General features: G+C 45.8%; 2 protein-coding genes across 2 annotated transcripts in view; both read right to left on the reverse strand.

Annotated features, from left to right (window-relative positions):
* Window positions 1-5,692: 5,692 nt before the first annotated feature.
* Window positions 5,693-14,701, reverse strand: LOC112959211 (tubulin alpha-8 chain). The gene is made up of 5 exons (XM_026053193.1): window positions 14,623-14,701; window positions 11,044-11,266; window positions 8,101-8,249; window positions 6,329-7,009; window positions 5,693-6,085 (listed from the first exon to the last, which is right to left on the reverse strand). The coding sequence occupies exons 1-5, from the start codon at window positions 14,623-14,625 to the stop codon at window positions 5,792-5,794; spliced, it is 1,350 nt and encodes a 449-aa protein (XP_025908978.1). The 5' UTR covers window positions 14,626-14,701; the 3' UTR covers window positions 5,693-5,791.
* A 9,853-nt stretch (window positions 14,702-24,554) lies between these two features.
* RABIF (RAB interacting factor) overlaps window positions 24,555-25,065 on the reverse strand; it is a 3,092-nt gene continuing 2,581 nt past the window's right edge. The window contains exon 2 of the mRNA XM_026053068.1: window positions 24,555-24,850. Coding sequence (XP_025908853.1) covers window positions 24,602-24,850 — 249 coding nt within the window. The 3' untranslated portion in view covers window positions 24,555-24,601. The remainder of the gene's footprint in view (window positions 24,851-25,065) is intronic.

The following is a 25,065-nucleotide window of genomic DNA, read 5'->3' on the forward strand; positions in this document are numbered from 1 at the left end:
CCACAGCCACCACAGRTGTTCATGTCACAGCTGAAAGCAGTTCTGCACTAGCCCAAARCTGCAGGCAGAACTGTACACGATCAATACCAAAACTGCCGGGAAAAAAGAAAGGCCAAACCGAGCACATGAGCATCTCGGCAGTGGTGCGGGCCAGCAGCGCTCACCCAAGGCAGGTTTGACAAACTGGATTCTGCAATAACTGAAAAGCCACAAAGCGCTGCTCTCACTATAACTGACCAAAAAGTGGCTTTTGCAACTGGGAGTGATGTAAGACTATAAAATGCATCTGGCAGCTTTAGCCACACAGTTCTGACAGAAGAAAGCACAATGTGGATGCATTTCAGGTCTTGGCAGCCTTTATCCAGATGGTTGCTTGGAATTCGCTCCCAACGTGAGGCATCACAAGCAGCTCCTCGCGCAGCTGCATCTGACAAAGGTATTTCAGCACACAGACTGACAGCCAGAGCCCTTGCAGGGAGCCAATGTAAAGAAATTCACAGAAATAACAGATTAAAACAGCACTGTAAAGACATTGAGAAAGCACATACAAGGATTCATTTATCCTAATTCAGGTTTCTAAGAGTTAAATGCTTATTTCCAGACTTGACACCTTAGACTTTCAACAGGTCCTTACTGGGGACAATTCATCTGAAACGAACATCTAGAGTAGACAAAAATTCCTCAAATCTGAAGCTGAAAAAAATTCTAGTTTTCCATGAACACCAGATCTCCAGCCTTGCTCCTACAAAGTAATCAAGTACTACTGCCTGTAGATCAAGACTTCAGCTGCTGGAAATCCATAAAGAAAACCTTAAACACTTACATTTYTTCACTCAGTCCCCAAAGCTGTTCCTTCCCATCCACTTTAGTRCTCATTCACCCACACAAAGTTCTTTCTTTGTAAAAATCACCCTAATTATACAGGATAACACCATGTGCAACTGGAGCAGGACAAAATTGATGCTTGTACAAACGCTCACCAGTATCACATAGGAAGCCTGTGGCAGACCTTAAAATAGAACCGAGCTTACTTAGTAAGTCTAGATTACTTCAGCACACTTTAAAGAAATGATCTATTTCCTTTTTCTGGAAAGAAAAATACACCCAAAGCTTTAAAGTTTCCATTCACACTTCTACTCAACTATGCTAAACCTTAGAAAACTCTTCCCCTAATATTTCTGCTATGTTTTCTAGATCTCTCCCACCTTTAGTATTTATATTTTTTTCTACCRAACATTTGAAGATTTCAGTTGTTTTTGCCGAAGCACTCCAGTTACTTGCCACAGACCAGAGAAACCAAAATAGTRCTTTAGAGAAACTATGGAGGTGCTGTGGCTGCTTACCTAAAATACAAATTCACTGAGCACTGAGGAATCTATCTGGATAGGCAGATTAGACAAAAAGCTCAAAATACTTTTTTTGCCTCTCAAAAAATGACTGTACATTTTACAATTTTGCATTGAAGGAACAATAAATAAGTCTTGTTGTAAGAGAACTCTTTGTAAGAAAAGAGATGTTTTATGTTGGGGGAAGCTGTCTGTGCAAAGCAGGGTCTTCAGAAAGCCAATGGACAAGCACTCAGCATCCAGAAGATGAAGAGCATGTTTCAACTCARCTTACTACAGAACTCCACAGAAGGTTTCCGACCTTTCTCCTTTTCTGCTAATTTAGTTTCCTGATCTCCTGGTCAGCCAGCACCTACAATACCTTCAGAGCACTAATTTCTTCTACTTCATCATGCTCTCATTCCTTATCTTTTAATAGCCAGCTGTGACTCCAAGCTTTAAGCACCTTGCCCTGCTCTTAGATGGAAAGTCTCTGCATGGCCCCAGAGTTACATCACTTGCCTTTCCCRTAGTTCAGGCTGAGGTACAGGGAAGGGATTACTCAGTATCACCTTGCCAGTACACACAGAAAACACCTGTGGCACTTGTGGTTCAAGGTCTGCAACATGGCAGGAAACAGTCCTTGTGCTGTTTGAGCTTTTAAGCTCAGTCTGTATTTTCTGAACTCACAAATACAGAAAAACCCTACCTTTTCTTTACACATTCACACTTGCTCAAGACCTCACTTATTTCTTATTCCAAAGAACTACGCTCTCTTAAAAAAGTTGATGCTTTCCCCCACCTTCGGATGTTGATTTTGGGAAATATTTGCTCTGTAGAAAGGTAGTGACAGCCTGTGTGTTTATACTCTTCATAAAGCTAAAAGGACCTCCACACAGGATTGTCATACCCATTACTGTGGCATACTTACTACAGCAATTAGTGGCATTAGAAGATATTCATATTGCTTACTCAGAGCACCGAGTGGGTGGAAATCAGCAGGCTCTGTCGCACAGCATTCCCCTGGAAGGGCACCAGAAGGATCCGAGAACAGATCTTCACAGATAAGATGGGCAATTCACAGCGAAGTTCACAGCGACACTCCACCAGCTCACTTCCTCCACCCCCACAGAGTGAATCAGAGCAGTTATTGCSTATCAGGTGATGACTATCAACTGCCAACTTCACTTCAGAAAGAAAGCTGTGTCACTGCCCAGGTGAAGATATATTTAGGGGCCTCTAGATAATGCCTGAACTTGTGCCACTGCAAACAGGCACAGCCATTCTCAAAGCAGAAGTATGCAGATTTTTCTTATGAATTAACACATGATTGTAGWTTAGAATTAAAGATTTTTGCTACATAACCCAGAGGACCTATTTTCTTGGAAGCTRGAAGTCTCAGCTTGGTAATTTCAGGTACTTGGCTTTATACTCAGTGTAATTCTGACTTGCAGAGAAAGCCCTCTACAGTTCAGGAAACCAGGATGAACCACTCCTCTGTTAGTTCAGTCATAGAGCCAGTAATTAATAATATGTTTAAGGATTTCAGCATCTGGTTGAAGCAAGATCAGTTCTGGCAGGATTTTCCTGCTGTAATTATCTTGGCTTCATGGCTGAGAAAAACAGCCTTATCTTGGCTTACTAAGCACATGCCCACACTGACAAAGTTAACTGCTCACTAGTTACTGCAGTGAGCTTCTTCATGCTAAGAAAATTTGAGTTTGATGCAGCCTGTGGATGCAGTTTACTTCCAGCATCAGTCCAGTGCTAACACATAACAGCATCCCAAAGTCTTTTACTTTTCCTRCCAAGAGGTAGGTATCATCTTCATAAAGTAGCATTCCATGTTACCTTTAAAAATTAAACACATAATGCCGCAAACACAGCCCAACACCTGCTCTGAATGACACTCCTTGCCCTGATGAGGCCATGTTTTTGAGAGCTCAGCATTCAATATGCACAGACCTTGTAAGAGAAGTGCCATTTCCTGCCCAAATTGATCATGGTACATGCCCACACAGAACACCAACGCACCACAAGCAAATGCCCATCACAGAAACAGCAGTGCCCTAAATAAGGGTAACTCATAACACAGACTGTAGCAGCAGCAAACTGCACACAGGCCTCAAAGCATTAAGACAAGTTCCAARCACAAAAGCCACCCCTGAAAGACTCCACCAAAGCCCTCTGCTTCACAGCACCCTGCTGCACAAGGTTTAAATGCAGTTATGGTGCCAGCACCACCAACCACGTGGCACTGTGGCATTGTAAGACTTCACACGCAAGACTTGGATGTCTTCATGAAGCCCTCTCTACATACTTCTCAAATAGTCACTGCCATTTCTTTAAAATCTGAATGAAGCCGACCTGATTTGCAATGGATGTGACAGTTCTTAGTTTATCTAGCACATTTGCTTAAGCATCTAGTCAGCCTAAGTTATTCAATATGACTTGAAACACTTAGTACTTGGGCTCTGAAAAATAAGCTAAGTTTCAGTGGGTTTCTCATTTGCCTGCACCATGCTTAGCTAAGCTGAACAGTAAGAGGCATGAGATGCAACACATCTGATAATGAAGTATTTACCTTAGAGGATGCAATACCATCACAATTGAGCCCATTCTTTAGAGCCTACGCTGCTCTGGCCAGGCTGTCAATAGAAACAATTGCTTTATTTTCTCTGCAACATCTGTTTTTTCTGCACAAGGCCACAGCTGACAAGACAGTGAGCAGCTCATCTAGGTTACAAAGCCTGAGGATTGCTCCCTACATCTATATTAAAATGGTCAGACAAATTTAAAGTTTGAAGTGACCTGACCCCATGACTGCAGGAACATGAGCAGCATACCTGAACACAAGAGTTTCGGCTTTTCATGGCCATCAAAATCATTTATTACACAGACTATTTTGTCAGATCTTCAGTTGGGAGAACTGATGTGGTCTCACTTAAAACCAGTACCCTCTCCCCCTAAAAACATGTGCATCCAAACTGCAGCTAGAACTCAGGTTTGGGATAAGGAATCCCATTTTACCACCTGAAGTCAAATAGTGCAGCATTATCTGCCTACTGTAGATTTCCCCATACAGAAAGGAAATTGAGACATGTTTCACAAAATCCTGCTAAGCAGGTATGTTCATCTTAATTAACCAGCAAGCTTCAAAGCTTGGCCTGAATTACACTCAACTATTGAATCAAAGRTTATTATTTTGCCCAGGGAGGTTGTGGAGTCTCCTACTCTGGAGGTCTTCAAAACCCGCCTGGATGCCACCCTGTGCCACATGCTCTAGGTGTGCCTGCTTGAGCAGGAAGGTTGGACTAGATGATCTGTAGAGGTCCCTTCCAACCTTAAATATTCTGAAATTATAAATAAGCTTTATAAAAAGACTAAAAGATTCTCTGTCTCAAAGTCTAGTCTCTTACAAGCTGAATTTGGAATCATATAATTACATTCAAAGTACTCAAGCATTCTCTCCCTACCTCTGGCCATTCTAATTCTGCTAAATCCATGGGAGTTTCCTTGGAATCATCTAAGAGTAAATTATAAATAGTGATGCTTGTTTTGTAAATCCCCAAGTCCTGTATCCCCAAGCCCCACTAGGACCATGTTGAACAAAATTCGAGAAAGTCCATCCACACCTGAAGATAACCTGATAAACCCAGAGTTACAGTAGGTAGAAAAGGTAGGTAAGGTAGGAAGAAAAAGAAGGTTTTGATTTGCACCTTTGATAGATAAATTGCTGCTCCACAAAAATCAGTTGCAGGGAAAGCTTGCATTTAACCTAAAGGTTTTGCTCCAGAAGACACCTCWGGCCAAAGGCTTGTTCCACAGAAAGCTGCCAGGCTGGGACAGCCTTGATCCCATGGGAGGGCAAGGACAGGGCACCAGCAGCAGAGCCCCAGCAAGGGAGGTGGCAGGTTCCTTGTGCTGCAGCACAGCCTTTCTGGCAACTGTCTCCCCTTTAGCTTACCACATTCCTGAATTACTGTCCCATGCTAAGTCTAATTACAGGAAACGACCCAACTTAAGTAGCCTTTGGCTTTAGAGGTGTTTCATCGTTTTTAAGGTAAGAAGGTTAGTTCCTTTTGCCTCTTAGGTGACACTGGGTTTAGAGCTCTGAAAAAAGATCTATTATAGCAGTGTTGCACTAAGCTACACTTTCTAACATTTCAACTAAAACAGCTGTCGTAAAGCTTTTATCATAGGTTCTAGGGTCAAATGCCTCTATTTGCTCTTAAGAGTAGCAATTTCATAAGAACCAGTCCYAACAATAACATGATTTTCTTTAGCAGTCTCTCAGATGAAAATGCTAGCATTATGGATGACTTGACTCCTTGCAGACAATATACATATCATTTGGACACTAGCAATCGCCTTGATTAAAGAAATTTATTCCAATCTTTTGACATGATTTACACTGTTGCTGAAAAGGCAGTAAAACAGCAAAGACCTGTGATTGACTCTTGTATTTAATATTCTTCACCTTCATCTTCTCCATCCATCGAGTCTGTGCCCACTTCTTCATAATCCTTCTCAAGTGCAGCCAAGTCTTCACGAGCCTCTGAGAACTCTCCCTCCTCCATCCCTTCTCCAACATACCAGTGAACGAAGGCACGTTTCGCATACATCAGGTCAAATTTGTGGTCCAGGCGAGCCCACGCCTCGGCAATGGCTGTAGTGTTGCTCAGCATGCACACCGCACGCTGGACTTTGGCCAGATCACCACCAGGAACCACTGTTGGGGGCTGGTAATTGATGCCAACCTACATGAAAAGCAGGAAAGCCAGTGAGTTTTTGTAGTATTTGACAAGGATTAACCAAATATTTCAGACAAGGGGAGCTAAATAGAGTGTTTCATTTCTCAGAAAGGGCTCTGTACAAGAACATAAGGCTCCATCTCTCAAAATGGAGACAGAATACCTTAATGAAAAATCTAATATACTAGATAAGCTCAAAAAACACGAAGAAATTAATATTTAAAACCTAGAGATGCAACTGAGGGTTACCTTAAAACCAGTAGGGCACCAGTCCACAAACTGGATTGTGCGCTTGGTTTTGATGGCGGCAATAGCAGCATTGACATCCTTGGGGACAACATCTCCACGGTACAACATACAACAGGCCATGTACTTGCCATGGCGAGGGTCACACTTCACCATCTGGTTAGACGGCTCAAAGCAAGCGTTGGTGATCTCAGACACAGACAGTTGCTCATGATAGGCTTTCTCCGCTGAAATAATTGGGGAGTACGTTACCAATGGAAAGTGGATACGAGGGTAAGGCACCAAGTTGGTCTGAAATTCAGTAAGATCCACATTTAAGGCACCATCAAATCTGAGGGAAGCAGTAATGGATGAGACTATTTGACCAATGAGGCGATTGAGATTGGTGTAGGTTGGGCGTTCAATGTCCAGATTCCTACGGCAAATGTCATAGATGGCCTCATTGTCAACCATAAAGGCACAGTCGGAATGCTCCAGAGTGGTGTGGGTGGTCAGGATGGAGTTGTAGGGTTCAACAACAGCTGTTGAGACCTGAGGTGCAGGGTAGATGGCAAATTCCAATTTTGATTTTTTTCCATAGTCAACTGACAGGCGCTCCATCAGCAGTGAGGTAAAACCTGAGCCAGTGCCTCCCCCAAAACTGTGGAATATCAGGAAACCTTGCAAGCCAGTGCATTGATCAGACTGAAAACACAGAACAGAAATAACTGTGTTAGAGCAGTTGTGTCTAGACATTCAGAATATCAGAACAAGCCTGTCTCAAACTCATGAAGGATTCAAGTTTAAATTGACACGTATCAAATCAAACTGCCCAAGCTTCAGGAAAATAACACTGAATTTGATTCATCTATTGTTACAGATTACAGGGAAATAAGCTGACAATGTTATTATGCTGCCATTCTGGTTCTCCTCAGCTGAAGAACCTCAACTGCATTCTCCCTGGACACACTCAGCTTGATTCCCAACAGACAGGAAGTACAACAGCCAACTTCTGAAAAACAGGACAGTATTTCTCAGTTCAGAATACAGGCTACTAGGCCCTTATCTGTAGAACACTTTGCCAAGGCACTGTCTCTAAAGGTAGGTGTTGAGCATAAAACAAGTTTTCACCTGCAAAAGGCACATTTCAGTGACTCATTCAGCACTTCATATTAAAGCACCAGAAGCAAGCTCTGGATTTCTCTTCTGCAATGAGAACACACTGCAGAAAAAGGTACYCAGTTCAGGACTGCTGCCCCAAAAAGGAACTCTAACCTAAGTTAGACCTTGAACATCTGGCAAATTTGTGAAAGAATTGTGGAACCTGAAACATCACAACTCGTTGGGATTTATTCCTCTTTTCTACCATTGTTATCATAAAATAAAACCCAAGATTATAATTATAATAAAAAGGAAATGCAAAGTCTAAACCACAAAAGCAAACACTCCTATTTAAACTTCCTTTCAAGGGCCCCAACAAGAGACCAGTTCTTTGCCAGAAGGAACTATGCAAAAGAAATAAAGTTCCCAGACTCAGTCCTTGCTTTACTAAGTTGAATATGAAGCTAAAAATTTTAGCATGTCTAATGAGCATTTTAGGCCATTTGAAAGCCTTCTCARGCTGCCTGTGCTCTCAGCTGGCTAAGAGTAAAGACTGATGCAGAATAAGTCCACAGCTTCTCCTAGCACCAAGCAAATAGAGCTCCATTTACACACCTGTATTCGAAAAACTAACATCCAAATCCTGTAAAACAGGCTATAGTTGTTTGACAGCCTTCAGGGCAGAAAAGTCTTACCAGTTTCCTGATACGCTCCAGGACCAAATCAATGATCTCTTTTCCAACTGTGTAATGACCTCGAGCATAGTTATTTGCAGCATCTTCTTTACCAGATATCAGTTGTTCAGGATGAAAGAGTTGTCTGTATGTCCCATTCCTAACTTCATCTGCAGAAACAAGACAATTTTTGTAGTAAAATACTTCTCACATAGAACATTTTTAGACTTCTGAAGAGGTCCAGAATAAAGTATCCAAAACCATATCTAGAAATATCAAGTAGCTTGATTTCTTTAATCATAAATATGACACAATTATAACATCTAGTACAGCTAAATGCTAAATACCTGAGAAAATCAAGTAACTGCTTAACAACTATGCCCTATCCTAGGCAAGGTGGCATAACATCTTGTMTAGCTAGAGCAATTTAAAAGTGTACCAGAAGAATTCCTTTTCCAGTTTCCATTTTATGGATAAAAAGTTTCCATTTTTATCTTCCAAGCCCTTCAGGGTGTTGCCTCTGCAGCAGTCACTGCCTTTGTCACTTCATCACTCCCTTTCTCTGCTGTCAGGAGTCAAAAATGATAGAGATACTGGGAGATACTCCTTTAGAGGTAGCCAGTAGTTCAAACACTGCCATAGAAAAAATGAACAGAAATGACTGTACTATAAAGATGACAGGTGAATGCACACAGAATAGCCCCCTAGGCTCCTCAATTAGAGATCTGGAGAAACTTTAATCAATGATATGGCCTGGCTATCAAAAATACATATTCACATATAAATTTCTGTCTTATTAAAGGAACAAAGACAACTCAGCACCAACCCCATTTCAGCTTAAGCCATTCCTGAGCTACAAGGTAATGCAGCACTACATCTTTTAATTGAAGTCAAGTGGAAAGCAGAGCTTCATCAACTAAGGATGAAGTCACTTCTTTGCATATATTGTTTTTAATCTGAAAGCGAGTCAAGCAAGACTTAAAAATAAGGAGAAATTTAAAAATAAAGACATTATTTGAACTAATCTGGACTGACCAGCTACCACTGCAGTCTGTAATCCAATACTCTGAAATATTTTCAAGACTGCACCAGAATACGAACTATTTGGAGAAGTCAGAAACARCTACATCTTCAGTTATGCTAAGATGCTTTGCAATAAGGCTCTAAGATATAAAGACAACCTATGAGTAAAAGAAAAAGTGTGCAGCCATAACAGCAGAAGAGAGCAACACTAGAACAATGGTTCTGGGAAAGAAGCAAACCTTCAGACTTGTCCTTCAAGTCTGCATTATGAAAGTGTAGAGGAAAAGGCAAACAATCTATACCTGAACCCATTTTTCTCTGGAAATCAGGGTAAATTTAAAAACTTTTAAAGACATGCAACTGTTCTCTTCCTTGGTGGGAAGCTGGATGGTATTTTGCACATCCTGCACAACTAGTGCACGCACAGAACAGACTTGCTGCTCTTGCCAAGGGCAGCATCTACCTAAGAGCTTCAGAAATCCCTATGCATGCAGCAGGTTTTTCATAAACACAGTGCTAACCATGCTGCATGCATATGGCAAGAATCACAGCAGCCCACAAAGCTAAAGTAATAATTTTCAAATAAGCAGGGAGAGAATGAAAAGGCTAGTCCTCAGACAGGCAAATAATGCCACCTTTGTAGCAGAGCTCATCTTCTGCAGCATTACCAGGCATTTCGTAAGACAGGTCTTTTGCCTATCTCCCATACTCTGCTTCTCTCATTAGCAAACACTGGAACATCCCTTTTACCATTTGTCCCACAGCTCATCAGCATTACCCTAGAGGCTAGGGGAGAGTTTTGCCACCTGCTCTCTCCCTTGCCTCATTTCTCAGCCTCTTCTTGTTGCTTAGAGCCACCACCTGGCCATGACCAGCAGAAGCAACAGCCATAGGGCTCATCAAAACTATAGAAACTATATAAAACTACACGAAGAACAAGGTCAGGAGGTGTTTTGGCTATTTCAAAGTTAGTCTGACACTCTTGCCCTTTACCTGCCCAACAGTTCTCTCCCGCAGAAATTTCCTACTATATGYAGTACGCACACAAAACAGTTCAGAACATCAAAATGAAGTATCAAGAGACCCAGTTTGGATATATATGGACTGCCTAAGTGTAGCCACTGGTTACCCCTTCRTAACATTTTTCTTGTATTACAGAAAAATACAGCATCAGAATGGGCAATGCAGAAACTGAGCGCAGAATCCCCACTTCGGTCAAGAAACCCATGAACCTGCCTCCAACAGAATGGCTTTGCTGTCACTGGTCTGGGTGCCTGTAAGGTCTTTGTGAAACGGAAGGCTCCCACCAGGCTGGGCACATTCCTGATGTCCTGGATTAGACCGGGTCAGAAGTGGCTCAACACTATAAAAGGCAGCATTGCCAGAGCTGGGATAAGAACTGATTGTTTTTCACACAACAGGAAGTGGAAATGCAAAAATTTGTACTGTTCAAAACGTGGATATTATTCTAAAAAGCGGTCAATTTAAATCAGACCAAACCTATAAAGTTTTAGGGGTCCTTAAACTTAGGACAGCAACTGAAGATTCATTTCTGCAAGTGCTATACAAGCTATAAAGTAGAAAACACTTTGGGGAAAGCAGAGTAATCATTCCTATGAACAAAGAAATCTACTTACTAGTACGTTAAGTAGATTTAAAAAAACTTTAAAAAGGTTCCCATTGACTGCTATACATTTTATGCTACGATACTGTTTCAAAAGCTTAAAATTAGCTCATTGAAGAGCAATCATTGGCTAATTCAGAAGAATCATTTAATATGATAAGTTGGCAGACGGTAATGTTCTTTCCAGCTTTACACTGCACACTATTGGCCAAAGTCTCAACGAACATAAAGCAAAGCATTTGGTGCATCCCTAGGAAGACATCCAAGTTAGTACAGCTCTTACATTCTACAGTCCTTCATGGGGATCACTGCATTACCTATTACTGCTGGTTCAAGGTCCACAAACACAGCACGAGGGACATGTTTTCCTGCACCAGTCTCACTGAAGAAGGTGTTGAAGGAGTCATCACCACCACCGATGGTCTTGTCGCTGGGCATGGTCCCGTTGGGCTGGATGCCGTGCTCCAGGCAGTAGAGCTCCCAGCAGGCATTGCCGATCTGCACGCCAGCCTGGCCAACATGGACTGAGATGCACTCGCGCTGCACGGGAGAGAAAACGGATCAGTGAGCAGAAACAGCAGCTTCCTCGTTTAGAAATTGTTCAGCAAAACTCCTGAAGTCCCCACAGTACCAAGCTATGGAAGCCTCAGTGAAGCTTCACTGTCTTGGCATTTGGCACAAAACTGACAGAGCAACTTCTTTCAGTCCTCATCTACCTCCACCGTTTTGGACACGGTCTTTACAAGCTCATTTCTGCTTGCTGTTCATATCTTCTTCCAGACAGCAAGAGTGTGACCAGCCTTCCCAAACCTTCAGTAGACTTCTCCTCAAAGTGGTTATAACAAATGCTGACTACATCTGAGTGGCCAAACAWCCCTAGCATCCCAACCCCAGAAACCACCAGAGGGAGCAACACCTTTTGCAACACCTGGGCCATTTTGTTTTAAATTATATRTAAGTCAGAAAAATTACTTTGATCATTTTAGGAAATTTTGGCATTCTCCGTGAGTCTTGGCCTAACCAAACCCCTAGGAGCACCTCATAAATATGAAACAAATGCACTACTGTATGCAAGTACTGACTACCTTAACACCAAAGAAAGCTCTACCTCACTAGACATAGTGCATAGAAAATAGTTCCTGTCAGCAGGAGAATCAATTCATACCAGTTTATGGCTTCCTCAGTCTCCTTTGATGGCTGAAGCACAACTCTAGTTTCTTTATATTTGAGCTTAGTGTTCTGAAGATAAAAAGCCAATCCACAGCTCTACTAACCACCTCCTAACTCCAGGTCTATCTGCACAACATTACATGTAATCTCCTTATTCTCAGTAAGAGCTGAACACYAGAATAAACTTAAAATGGTTTTGAACAACAGTCACAAACTTAACTATGCTCACACCCCAACATTTGGGTAGTACAATGAATTTGCTCCCACTAATTTGCCTAGTGCAATCAATAGTGAGCACAGGGCAGCAGGGGCACATAAATATGCACAAGAWATTCAAATCAACACTGCCTGTTCTCAAGCACAGTGCTGTAGAGTTGAGCCCAAATGTTTTACAGCTTCATCCACCATAGTAATGTTTTCAAATACCAAGGGTTTCCAGAACAGCAACATCCTTTCATGTCCTTCCTGCTGGTTCCCTTCCCTTMCCATCTGGTTAGTCTCAGCACTGCCCTCCCTCCCTCGAAACTACCACCACCTACCCTTCTCCAAGGCCATTACTGCTACTCCAGAATAAGAGAGATGGGCTGAGTGGGTTACTGGAAGGGTATTGAATAACCAGGGTGGACACCRTAGAAGCACTAAGAAAAGCTCCACAAAGAGCCCAGGAAGTCTGTACTGCTCCAGGAAAGCTATTCCATGGCAATGGATCAGGTTCTTCTTCCTCTAGTGAAAACAGGTACAGATACAAACCTCACCACTCCAGTCTGCAGTCATCCCTGAAGCAAGGCAAGTTTCCTTTGTAAAGTGCCTCAGAGAAAGAGCATAAAAAGGAGGTATGAGGGGACCAACACTGCCCCAACGAGGCAGAAGCACAGAATTTGTCAGAACAATTTGACAGCATTTGTCAGTGACTTGAGTGCCAAATGAACCGCTGTATCCTCCTGAAACTACGCAAAGTAATGGCAGTCATTCATGGAGAGAAAAAAAGGAAAATACCATTTATTCAACACAACAGGTTGAAGAACTCAGGTCCTACAGATGCTGTGTAGCTCCAAACACCAACACAAACTAAGAAGCCATTAACAGTAAAGCAGCTCTGCTGAAAAAACAGGGTTTACAACAGAAGCCAGCTTGAATGAATCAAGGGGGGTCAGATAAGAACAAGACAACCACAAATAGAGGCCTGGTATGTTCAGGATGGACATAAGCAAAGACTCAGGCCCCAGCACCTTGGGGCAGCCCTGGAACAGGTCACCAGAGGGGAGGGAAGAGATCTCCATCCTTGGAGGCTTGCCAAGGCTCAGCTAGGCAAAGTCATAGACAACATGACCTAGTGCTTCCCTGCAATTCTACAAGTACCTCAAGTAGCAACTCTTTAGAGAGGTAAAATAATGTTCTAATATTTAATAGAYGTAGTTTTGTTCTGTACAACTACTTCACTGTAAAGTTTAGCTTGGAAAAGTACCTGTCACAGTGAAGAGGAGAAAATCTGAATCCTCAAATTATAATCTCCAAGTCCTAGATTCAGTCACSAGACACAACTATCCCACTCATTACAGCTCTGCACCCTTGTGTGCTTGCAAGTGGAGGGCTCCTAGTAGAAGAGGGTCAAACAGATATTACATTGAACTGCTGAGAGCTCCAGCTGCAAGTCAGGACCAAAGGAATCCTACGGTAACCAAAACACCTTTAACAGGGGTCCCTGCCTACTCCTCACAAACTGATTCCGTGCTTCGAAACATTGCTAGGAAAAGCCAAGCTCTTTCCTTCAATGCACAGGACAGCAGTGGCTTAAGCCAAGTTCTAGGCAGCTAAGCAGCACCGCAGGACTGGGGTTTTCCTGGGATGACCCTCATCCCTTGCAGTGGATCTGGTGACAGATGAGGTGGGAAGTTACATCAGATGCAGCTTGGGAACTGCATTCACACTTTGACCCAGCTTAATTCAAAAGCATGGCTGTAAACAGCTCCTCRTGAAGAAATAAGAACAAGGCTAACATTTTCTTCCAAAAACCTTACAATTTGTTTTCACTGCATTTGGTAATTGCAAAACATCTGCAGTAAATTCAGAACAGAAACACTTTAATTCTACGGGAGCTTCTGACACCCCAGCCCCTTGTCCACATCCTGGARACACCTCAAGGGCTCCTCTCGACACTCCCACATTTTTGTCCCGMAGGCACCGACCTCCCAACATGTTTACGATGTTACAGCCCTCCTATCGCTCCAAGGCTGCGAGTCCTCCAGTACAAGGTCATTCCTTGCCCGGCTTTATCGCCTCTCAGCCTAACGAGCCCCTTCGGGGGGGGCCTCTCCCCCTCCTCCCTAGGCCCCTCCACAGCAACGCGGCACCGGAGCTACCGCGAGGGGAAGGAGCGGGTCCCGGGCGCCCCCCACGTGCCGCCCGGGTCTCCTCGCTACCGGCACGGGCCGCTCTCCCCCTCCCGGGCCGGGACGCGGCACCGGGGCCCGTCCCGCTGCCGGGCCGCCCCCAAGCCCCGGGGCGGCGGCAGCGCGGGGCGGGCAGGGCCGCGGCGCACAGCCGCGGGCCGCCATGTTCTCGGCGGCGGCCGCCACCATTTTGGGATGAGGCCCCAGCTCGGTGCCGCCGGCGCGGGGCTCGGCGCTGGCCGCCCGCCGCCCCGCTCGCTCGCTCGGCCGGGGAGGAGCGGCGAGGCCCGCGCCGGCCGCTGCCCCCGGCGCCACCGCAGCGGCGCCCGCGCTCACCATGGCTCGGGCGGCGGGAACTCTGGCAGCGGCGGCAGACGCGCAACGAGTCTGGACGGCACCAGAAAAGCGCTCGCCCTTCCCCCCGGCACGCCTTATATAGGCGGCCTCCGGGCGGCTCGCTCCTTGCGCCTTGCTCATTGGCTGCGCCTTGCGCGGAGGTCACGCCCTCTGGCAGCGCCATTGGGTGCCTGCGCGCGGCGGTATCCCGCTCTCCCAATCGGCGCCGGCGGCGGCCTCGTGGAATGCGCCGAGCCTCGCGCCATTGGGCCGCCGGTATGAATTTCAACYTTCTTCGCTGTCTATTGGCTTATTCGTAACAGAAGGGCGGGCATAGGGCGGGGCTTAAACTTCCCGCCAACGGAGGCCGGCGCCCATTTTCTCTCTTGGGGTGCCCGTCGGGGCTCGCGGAGGCGYCGCGCGGGCCCGGGGGCCTCGGCGAGCCGGGCAGCGGGGAAGCCTCGCCCAAAGGGGCCTTAAATCTACCCCCCAACCGGCCCTGCAGGGCCGCGTGGATGTGCCTCTCTTCGAGATGGGTATTTAGGAAAAGTAAAAAGTCTGCGGTGCTGTTAGCGCTTGCATTAAACAAAACCCTTGGCCTTGCCAAGCCTTCYGTGTGAAACGTGTCTGCAGGAGTGTCTATAGGTAAAGCCTGGACACTGCACCAGCCACTGGCATCCGGCTCAGTAAACCGCTTCCTTCCCTGCTGAGTGAAGCTGTGGAGGGCAGGATACATATTTGAAAAGAACTTTTTTTTTCTTTTTTAATTTCTCATTAAAATAACAATAACAACAGGAAAAAAAAATGCTTTGTGTTTTCCTGTGCAGGCCCTTATTCCTGCATGCAGCCTGAAAGAAAGCAAATGCAATAGATGTTGTAAAATTAGAATTTAAGCACAGAGTATGGAAATGGAACCTACAGGRATGCAAACTCAGAAATACTGAATAAAGAAAGACGAAACACCCTCAGAAAGGGGGAGCAGAGGATGGARAGATAGAGGAAAGAGAGAAAGGCAGAAATTGCAAATTTGGTATATTTGTAATATGTGATATCTGGTATATATATATTTGGTGACGTTGCTTGATGCAATGAGTGAAAACAAGCTCTATATGTCTGTAAGAGAGGGAAATAGAGAATTTGGCTGGCTATAGAGTGAGGGGACGTTCATGTGGCTTCAGCAGCCTCTAGTTTCTCCTGCTACTAGCTCAGTAAGACTGGGGAACAAAATTCTTTCTTGAGCCAGTAGGTGGGTAGCTAGGCCAGCYGATGTCGAGGGAATACATACAGCTTTGTGATTTATATTCTTTATAACAAGTCTTCTCCACTTATATAACCTAATCCTCAAGCACAAGCTATTTGTTTAGTATAATAAAGCCAGTATCTATTTGAAGAGTCCAATCAATGTTCAAATTCTAATAAGCTTCTGCTCCCGCATCTTTTGTATTCCAGCAGGACTTGTATATATCCACATATCAAAAAACAATATATATGTTGATACATATATCTGTATGATACAGCATGCATATATATCTGTATGATAAAGCAATATATATATATCAATAAAATATGAATTTTAATTTCTTTTGTTAGTTTTTAAAAAACAAAGGTCAAATGGTCTCATTTTTTTCTACCTCCTACCATCTGTCACGCTTTTCTCCATTAGAAACAAAACCATCAGCACCAATTGACATCTTTGCAAATCCAGCTTTGGGGATCATTGTCCCGCAGGATAAAACAAATAGGTCAGACTGGATTTCATTGCTGCCACATATAGTAATATTGCAAATATTTTAGTGTTGTCTATCCTTCCTGAAAGCCTCACATTTCAGGCCTCAGGTGATTCTGCGAGGATTTATTGCTTTCATTCAAAAAATGCCTATGGTTCCAGCCTTYCAAATTCCTAAGAATATCTTCAGCCTATCAGCGAAGTTTGGCCTAAGCTCAAAAAACATATGGAAAATATGTTTTCTTGGAAAATATGAGCTCTTTCAAACTCCTAAGTCTCACTTAAAAAAACCCATGTAATTAAATATTTATATACACATGAGCAGTTAATTTTTTAAGTGAGASTTAGGAGTTTGAGAGACTTGATTCCTGCTTTTAAAACACCCTATCYTGAAATACCGCGCACAAGTCTCTAGCTGTCCTTTTCCCTGTGGGCCGATGTCGTTCGGTGGCRGGTCAGATCCCGCGCTGTCACACCGCAGTGTCGTGCCCTCCTTYAGGAACCGTACAGGGCGCCGAGGCTGCAAGGGCTGGAGGCCTTGGCTCACATCTCTCTATGGAGGTTGTACCATTTTGCCAGTGCGATGCGTGCTGTCCTCAGCTTAGTTGTTAACAAGTCAAATTGGAGAATCAGGCCCGGCTGGGTTATTTATAGCACGCCCTGGTCCAGCTTAAACTGAAGGTTTCACGTGTTGCTGTATAGTAATTACCTGGTGGGATTTATCGTGACAGCTACAGGGAAGTGGGGCTTTCATACATAGCTCAGGTCTGAAAAGTGGAGTTATCCCTGCTAATCTGGATCCTAATCGTTCTCCTCTAGGAAGAAGGCCTGATGTTCTGCCAGGGGCAGTTTGCTGCGGATTTTATGGGGCCTCCTGTTGCGCAGGCCTGACCTTTGGCTGCTACAAAACGCTCTCAGCCCTGCAGATGCCAGACATGGTTCATGACGCCAAGTAAAGCAACACCTTCATTAGCCCCTTGGAGATGTGGAGCCCTTTGGACTGGGAGGGGAATGGCAGGTTAGGAAAACTGCTGTGGAAACTCTCCCGTGCTGGCAAGGATGAGGCAAACGGCCCTTTTCCATGTCACGTTGTGAGGTCCGAGCTGCCTCAGCGCTAGCTGCAAGTGAGTCCTACCTAAACCAACTCATGCAGCTTCAGGCCCAGATGTTGCTTGTGAGATGTCACGTCACTTGTGCAGAACTCCATCAGCAGATAGCCCTGTGGCCTTTTTTTTTTTTTTTTTCCTGAATATATTGCTAGGAACTGAATGAATTATGCAGATCAATAGAAAACAAACCGCATGGGAAGTGCTGTTTCATTCTAAAAGCAGAAATCCCTGTCTGTACATCCACCGCTGTGTCCACGTTCAGGGTAAACAAATGTCAAAGTGTTGCAGAATGTTTGTGCAAAGGAGATTACCTTTTCCTGGGCAAGTTCAGCAACAACTCCTGCCTGCAAGGGAAGGCAAACATTGCGTGGCCTCGGCAGGGAGGGCCCTGCCAAGGAACTGGTTGTGCAAGGGTAGGTGCAGCAGCCACCTGGGATGCTCCAAACCTTGTGACAGACGGGATTGTATCACAGGGCTCTGACTACAGTGTGAGATGTTTATCCTACGACACTCAGCTGAGCGTTTTGTCTCAAGCTTTGCCCACAGCAAATGAAGGAACAGGCTGGGGAGAAGGTGCGACAGATGGAAAAGCAGATTCCAGAAGCAGATTTGTCTTGGGCCAAACCTTCGTGGGTGGACATGGATTCTTCTTGAGAGTGTTTCCGATGTGTGCTGGAGGCCAAGAAATATCTTTAATTTAGAGATGCAAACTCCAACCAGATAGGGCTGAATTTGTTCCTGTCCTATGTCCCCATCCAGCGAGGCTGCAGATCCTTAGATACAGAAGTGTTAAGAACAGAACACACAGCTAAAAGGGTTGTACAAGGGAAAGAATCGTTCCTCTCCCAAACACTGACCACATGCAATAGCTATTTCTTTAATGATATGATCCTACACTGTTTATACCCTGTCTTGCCTCCTGCAGGGTGTGTCAAAAAGAAGAGGAAGGATGTGCAGGAGTTGMCAGATTGGAACATACAGGGCTGGGTTCTCCTTTCACTTTGAGAGATTTCCTATGGGATAGCAGCAGAAGTGTGGGAGAAAATGTATACTCAGGAGATAAACATTTCATGGACGAGTTTAATACCAACCTTCATCATTTGACTTGGAAATCTTAATATTAAAGTGGCTATTAAAGTGGCTTTTGGTAGGTAGTCCTTAAATAAGYTCTTGTTTCTAATGAACTTAACTACGAGAGAATTTCCTATTTTTAAATCTTATGTTACTTGCTCTTCTCAGTATTTTGTTTCTGCTCTTGCAAGCATGGACTTTGCCACATGCCCTATTTCCTGTTCTCTTCTGCCAGTCCCAGAGTTGTTGCTGTGCCCTGCTTGCTTTAGAAGCTCCTTCAGCCCCGACGTTCACAGACTAGTCCTGGCCTGCTGCTCTCCTGCAGATCTGCGGTTACAAACCTCCAGCAGGCAGGTACAGAGGTTGAACCAGCTCCTCTGCCAAGTCCGGTTGTTTCTTCTTTGATTTTACAATTAGAAGGCCTTCTGGAGCAGTCATCTAATCACATTGTCATCCCTATGCTACGTGCTGCTGTGCTTGGTTTTGCCCTCCATCCACCCCTCCATCTCGTTATATCGGGCCTTGGTAACTGCATTGCTTGCCCTGGTTAAAAGTCTTGGCACAATTCCTTCCCCCCGCCCTGTGAATAGACTGATTTTAGACTGATTTTATCCTCTCTATTTTTGGTTTGTTCTCCACCACTAACTTTTGGTTATGATATTAAAAATATACCTTGTCCTATCCTGCTGTATGCGGGAAGCTGAAATCCGCCATGAGGCCTGACCTCTCTCCCTGTGAAGTTAACCCTCTTTTCACTGTACTGCCTGCTAACTTGTATTTCTGGCGTTTGGACCTCTCTTCTGGACTGATACTCCACTACATGGTCTTTTTGACCAAGAAACTAGTCAAGTGTCACTGCAATTAGACAGCCTGGTGAACAGCTCACATCACAGTCCAGAGGCTGGCTTAGTCATGAAGGATAGGAGGGAATAGGATAGGACAGGACAGGACAGGGTGAAGCACCATAGATCTGAATAGTCTTCTGCCCTCTTACAGGGTAGTTTTAAAGAGAACCCTTGGCATTGACTATTATCGCTTGTAAGAAGACAAAGTCTGTGGCCTGTGGCTCTGGTCTGAGATCCCCAGTGACCTCATGGTGGCAGCCACGAACTGCAGAGGCACGAGATGCCAAGTAGGAAATGGGGGGTCTCTGGAGGGAGACGCAGCTTTGTGCACTTGCAATTTGCTTCCATGTGAGATTCAACCCTTACACTGTTTCTTGATAATMTCGTCTTTCATTCTTCATCTTTTCCCTGCTTCTAGGGCATCCAGCTGCATCTCTCATTCCTGGTTATTCCTTATCAAGAGAGATTCTTTCCAGCACAATCTGAAGCTGCTCCTTTCCTGAGCACCTTTTTAGGGGCCTGCTGCAGTTTAATGGACRGAACTGAGTCCTTCTGTCTGTATCAGAAAACAGGAGTCACAAACTGCTCCCTTCCCAGGAAAGCGGAGGCAGAAAGCTCTTGGATCCATGTCCTCATGCCGCATTGCCAGAGATCCCGAATTAACCTGAGATTCTGCAGTCGCTGTGGCCTGGATGTTTGCCCCAGGAAAAGCATGCAGTTAAAAATATTCCCGACGGCACATGGCGCCAGCTGCTCTGGAAGGAGAGGATACCTGTGCTGACACGGCCTTGCTTCTTCTCACTTGCTCTGAGGCATTTCTCCCAGCTGGAGCAACGGTTGCAGTGGGGGACTCAGCAGCATGAGCGTGAAGACAAGAGCGTCCTGCCCCTGCACGCACAGCAATTAAGGCCGGCAACTGTCTGCCTTCCTCCAGGGGAATTCAAGGCTCCGGGAGGACTGGGAACATGAAAGCGAGAGTGGAAACACGGCTGAATATTCACAGTCCCTGCTGCTTCCCCAGGGAGTAGGAGCTTGGATAAATGCGGACGTGCAGGATCTCTCCTAGCACAGCTTCCCGCCCCAGGGACGCGCGAGTCCTATCGACTCCACAAATTGCCCTGAAAGCCTTTTCAAGGGCAGGCTTTGCCTGCGCTGCTGACGTGTCCTTCCAACCTAACACCCCCAGGAAAGCAGCCTGCTGGAAAACCGCTCCTATTGCTTTGGCCTCCTCTGGTGGCTGAACTGCGGCTGTGTTGCCCGCAATGTGCCCCACTTTCAGGCGCGACTACATTTGAGATTATAGCCTGCCTTCAGATGTGTAACCCTGCATCCCTCTGCCTACATGCACGATATAATTGTGCCAAGAAGGGATGGGTAACTGCGTATTTCTTCATGCAGAGTCATATCCAAACAGTTCATATTTTAACCATCGCCCTGGGGAATTTACCATGTGATGATCACAGGATTTTTTCCTTGTCATGAGCTGTTACCATCTGTGCAGATCTCTGTGAGGTTCAGGGGTGAAAAAAGGGAGCTGCAGCATCCGCCAGGTTGTTTGACTCCATTCTGGATGGACTGTCAGGAAAAATGCCCAAAATAATTTTCCCGGGGTGCCTCCTGCTTCCCTCAGACAAGAGACAGAGGGTTATCTCCGTGATCCAGGAGCCTCTTCTCTCTTCCTTGAGACTGCGTTTGGGGAGTAGAACACTGGATTTTGACTCCGTGGCCTGGGCTTGGAGCAAGATGCGTTTTCAGACCCCAGGGGGGTCAGCCCCTCTCAGTCTGCACTGCGGCTGCCATGTCGTGCTCCTCGTCTCGGCCACACCACTGCCCATCTGCGTTTGGAAGGGAGCTGCTCTCCAAGATCCAACAAAAATATTAGTTAGGCCGAGGTGCATAACAAACAATCCAGCTTTCATTGAAACTCTTTTCTATTCTTTGTGCTTTTATGGCAAGTAACACTTATCTGCTGTGGTTCTTTTCCAGGTCCCCCAGCAGCTTTAAAATACTTAGTGGTTTAAGGCAAAATACTTGGTGGTTTAGTGTTCCTTTGAATCTAGGGTTTGGTCTTTCTTAACCTGAGTTTTTGTGGGAGGCAGAGAAGCATTTTCTTGCACTATTCATTTAAGGATCCTGAAGCTATTTTCTTTTGCTTATTGTTTCATTTCCTCTTTTTTTTTTTTTTTTTTTTTTTTTTTTTTTCCTGACAGCTGACAGGGAGTGTAATGTCAGGCACGTAAAATGACATATAGAGAATATTCATAATACATTACAGATACCCCCCTTCATCCCAGACATCCATACATTACTGCCTCTGTGCTGCTACAATGGCATCTATTCACACAGCCTAATAGTTTAGCTCTTGTATATCTGGTGGTCTAAAGAAATAGGCCAGGTGAGATGTGCGGGAAAGGGGTGATGTCAAAACCCTCTCTCCTAGTAACAAGAGCCTGGCTTAAGCAATCCAAAATCATCTGCTCAACTCTGCCAAGCTCCTCAGCTTGACATATGGTGGCAGCAGGTTCCACCGATGCACTGAGCCACAGATGTGGCCAAAGTCCTACCTTAAACCCTCCTGTCTGTCCATGGGTACTGGACAGCAGAGATCCAAAATGCAGCAGGGAGACTAACAGCAAAATCCTCATCACAGCTAGTGTGAAAGGAATGCACAAGAAGGGACAGCCTCCCTGGGCAGCCTGTTCCAGGGCTYTGGMACTTCACTGTTGAGAATTTTTTCCCTAAGTTTCTGTGGAACTTTTGGTGCTTCAGTTTGTGGCCATTTCCTTTAGTCCTATTGTTCAAATAAACAAAATAAATAGTCTATACTGTTCAAGTAAACAAAACTCACCRAAGAGTTTGGACTGTCTGGCAAGAAAGAGGAGCCGTCTTCATTATTTATTGCTTCCCTTTTATAGCTGTCATATTACCTCTTTTTTGTTGTCTTTCCAGCYACTGGCAAAGCTACCACACCACCACCATGTCAGACTCATCCCAGTGTCACCCAGAGACGATTTCCCAACACCGGGATTCCGCTTGTTCAGTTCTTTGACAGTGACCATTTTCACACCATTCATGGCACTGATATTCACAAGCCTGATCTGCGCAATACTGCACTCAAAGAGCAGCTATTGTGCCAAAGGTTTTATAGATTAATAACACGGATTATAAAGGTATCACAGGCATCACAGGTCAAAGCACATCTCAATCAGACACACAGTTGAAGTGGAACTGCGAAATTAAAGTGACTTGATGCCGCTTTTTCTTTGTGCCTGTGCAGAACCCAAACAAAGCTCTCCTTGCCCTTCCAGGTGGACCTGATGAACCTGTTCTGTTAAGAGGTTTTAGGGCTAAATCATGTGAAGGACAGGAGGAAACAAGCCATTTTCATGTCAAATGCACACACTGAGTAAGGAGGTAGGACCAACCTCATCATACACCCAAGCAATTGCTAATCATCACAAGGTTCTCACTGCCTCCCATCCCAGCTGCTTTCAGGAGGGGTTTGGGACAGCAGCCCCAGAGCAGCCCCCACCTTGGGTGCTCAGACACTCAGTGCAAAGCCACATAYGTAAAATCTTTAGGTTTTCCTATTGAGGAGGAGTCTCTGAACCTTAAAAACATAGGTGTTCAAGTACCAAAAAAGGAAAGACTCATTTCTCCCTCATCTCCTATCTTCAACACAGGATGCCTTTATGGATCATCTACCTGAGGCTGTCCTTGACTTAGTCTCCTGCCCTGCCAGCAGTGCTGTTTCAGTAGAGGGGTAAGGTCTCTCCCACAAGCATTAAGCAGCAGGAACACTGTTAAACTTTAACAGMTCTTAATTTTGGTGGTGCACAAATACAACTCATTTATGCCARTGCAATCACAATTGTGTTTTATGAGCACATTGCTCTGATAAAGTGACTGTAGTCAGGTATCTGACTGGGGCCTTCTGTGGATGCGAGCCATGACTATCAGTGCAGAACAGCTATATTCAAGAGGTTGCAAAATGGGAATGGAAACTGCAGCTTGCTTTCCACTTCCAGTCAGTTTGGTGCCCATCTTTTAAAAGCTGGAGGCCAAACTGGATGCAATATCCCAATATCCCAACACTGCTTTTACAAACAACATTTTCAGAAAATAAATTGCTTCCTGAATTCTTTGTTAATACACACTCAACATTTTTTTGACGTTCTTCAGGATTGAGCACTCATTTGGTTGCTTGTCCAACAATTCCAATCTTTCTCAGGATGCAATCTGCTCGCTTGCAGTTCCTGTCCATACTCTGATCTTGTATGTGGCTATAGTTTCTCTGAAAAGCTATAGCGCTGCTTTCTACAACATCAATCCTTACTTGCCAGTTAATCAACCTATGTCTGCAAGCTCCTTCTGCACCTTATTTCCAAGTCACCTGTTAATAAAAGTCCATATGATGTTAAACTGCTTTACACGTATCTTAGGTGCCACATATTTTTATAGGTTACAGCTGTGAATTAGGATTAGGTTTTACAGTACCTGATGGTAGGGTTATGGGCAGGGAACATCTATTTTGAGAAYCAACTGAAGATACAACCTGAGACCCTGTAACTGCTTTGGCTGTAGTTGAGGCAATTTAAGCTGCCACCACAGTTCAAAGCAGCAGTCCCGTCTTCGTAGTCCTCTTGCCCAGGTGCCACTATCTGCATTTTCTYGGTGGTCAGTGCGGTCAGACTGAGAAGCATTTGAGCACACTTGAGAAACAGAAGTGACTTTTACCACTTTGCCCACCTGGAAGCCGTGCAACTGCCCACGGTGTCCAGGGAAGGGGGCTCGCAGAGCAGCCACGGTGGCTTGTGGCCCCTTCTGCTGGCAAGTGTCAGATCAAGCTATTTGGCAGGATTTCCACGGTGAGCGATCCCGGCTGGCACCACAGCTCACGCCCCACCAGGGACACCCTCCCGTGTGGGCTCAGGGGAGGCAGTCATGCCCAGGCCGCGTTTCGTGGCGCTGCTGTCAGTCTGTGGGTCGGCGGGAGCCGGGCCGTGGAGCAGCAGGGTGGGCTGCAGGTCCTCCATGCCACGGGCGAGCAGGACTGCGGTCAGCGAGCCAGGCCCCAGCTCGGGGCGCCAGCTGGAGGCCGCGGGCAGGGAGGCTGCGCGGGGAGGCGGCTGCGGCCCCTCAGCAGAGCTCGGCCACGCGGCCACGGAGCCGCCTCGCCCGCGCTGCCAGGCGGGACCCCACGCCTCGTCCCACGCCCGGCGGCGGCGTCACTCGTGGGCCACGCGCTCCAGCGCCACGTAGAAGCTCTCCTTGTCATCGAGGCAGTGCCAGCCGATGGGCCCCGCCTCGCAGTCGGCGCACACCAGGAACTTGACGTTGCCCACGTYGCGGGTGAAGCCCACGTTCTCGAAGGAGAACATGTCGCGCACCAGCCAGTGCTCCCGCAGCACGTCGCCGTCGCTGCCGCCGGCCGTCGCCGCCGATGCCGCCTTTTTCCGCATGGCGGGCAGGAGGAGCTGCGGCGAGCAGCGCGTCACAGCCTGACCGGGGTGCGACACCCTGCCCGCCCCYGGGGTGGGACCCCCCACTCCGTGGGTATTCCACCCCACCCACCGCATGGGGAACAACCCCCTCGCAGCCCCCTCCCCAGTGGGGCACTACACCCCACCACACTGCTCTGCTACACCCTGCCCACTCCCAGAGGAGCCACCCCCCTCCTGACCCCCCCCCC

This window comes from Nothoprocta perdicaria, unplaced genomic scaffold (assembly GCF_003342845.1).
Source record: "Nothoprocta perdicaria isolate Ctin4 unplaced genomic scaffold, notPer1 scaffold_97, whole genome shotgun sequence".
NCBI lineage: Eukaryota > Metazoa > Chordata > Aves > Tinamiformes > Tinamidae > Nothoprocta > Nothoprocta perdicaria.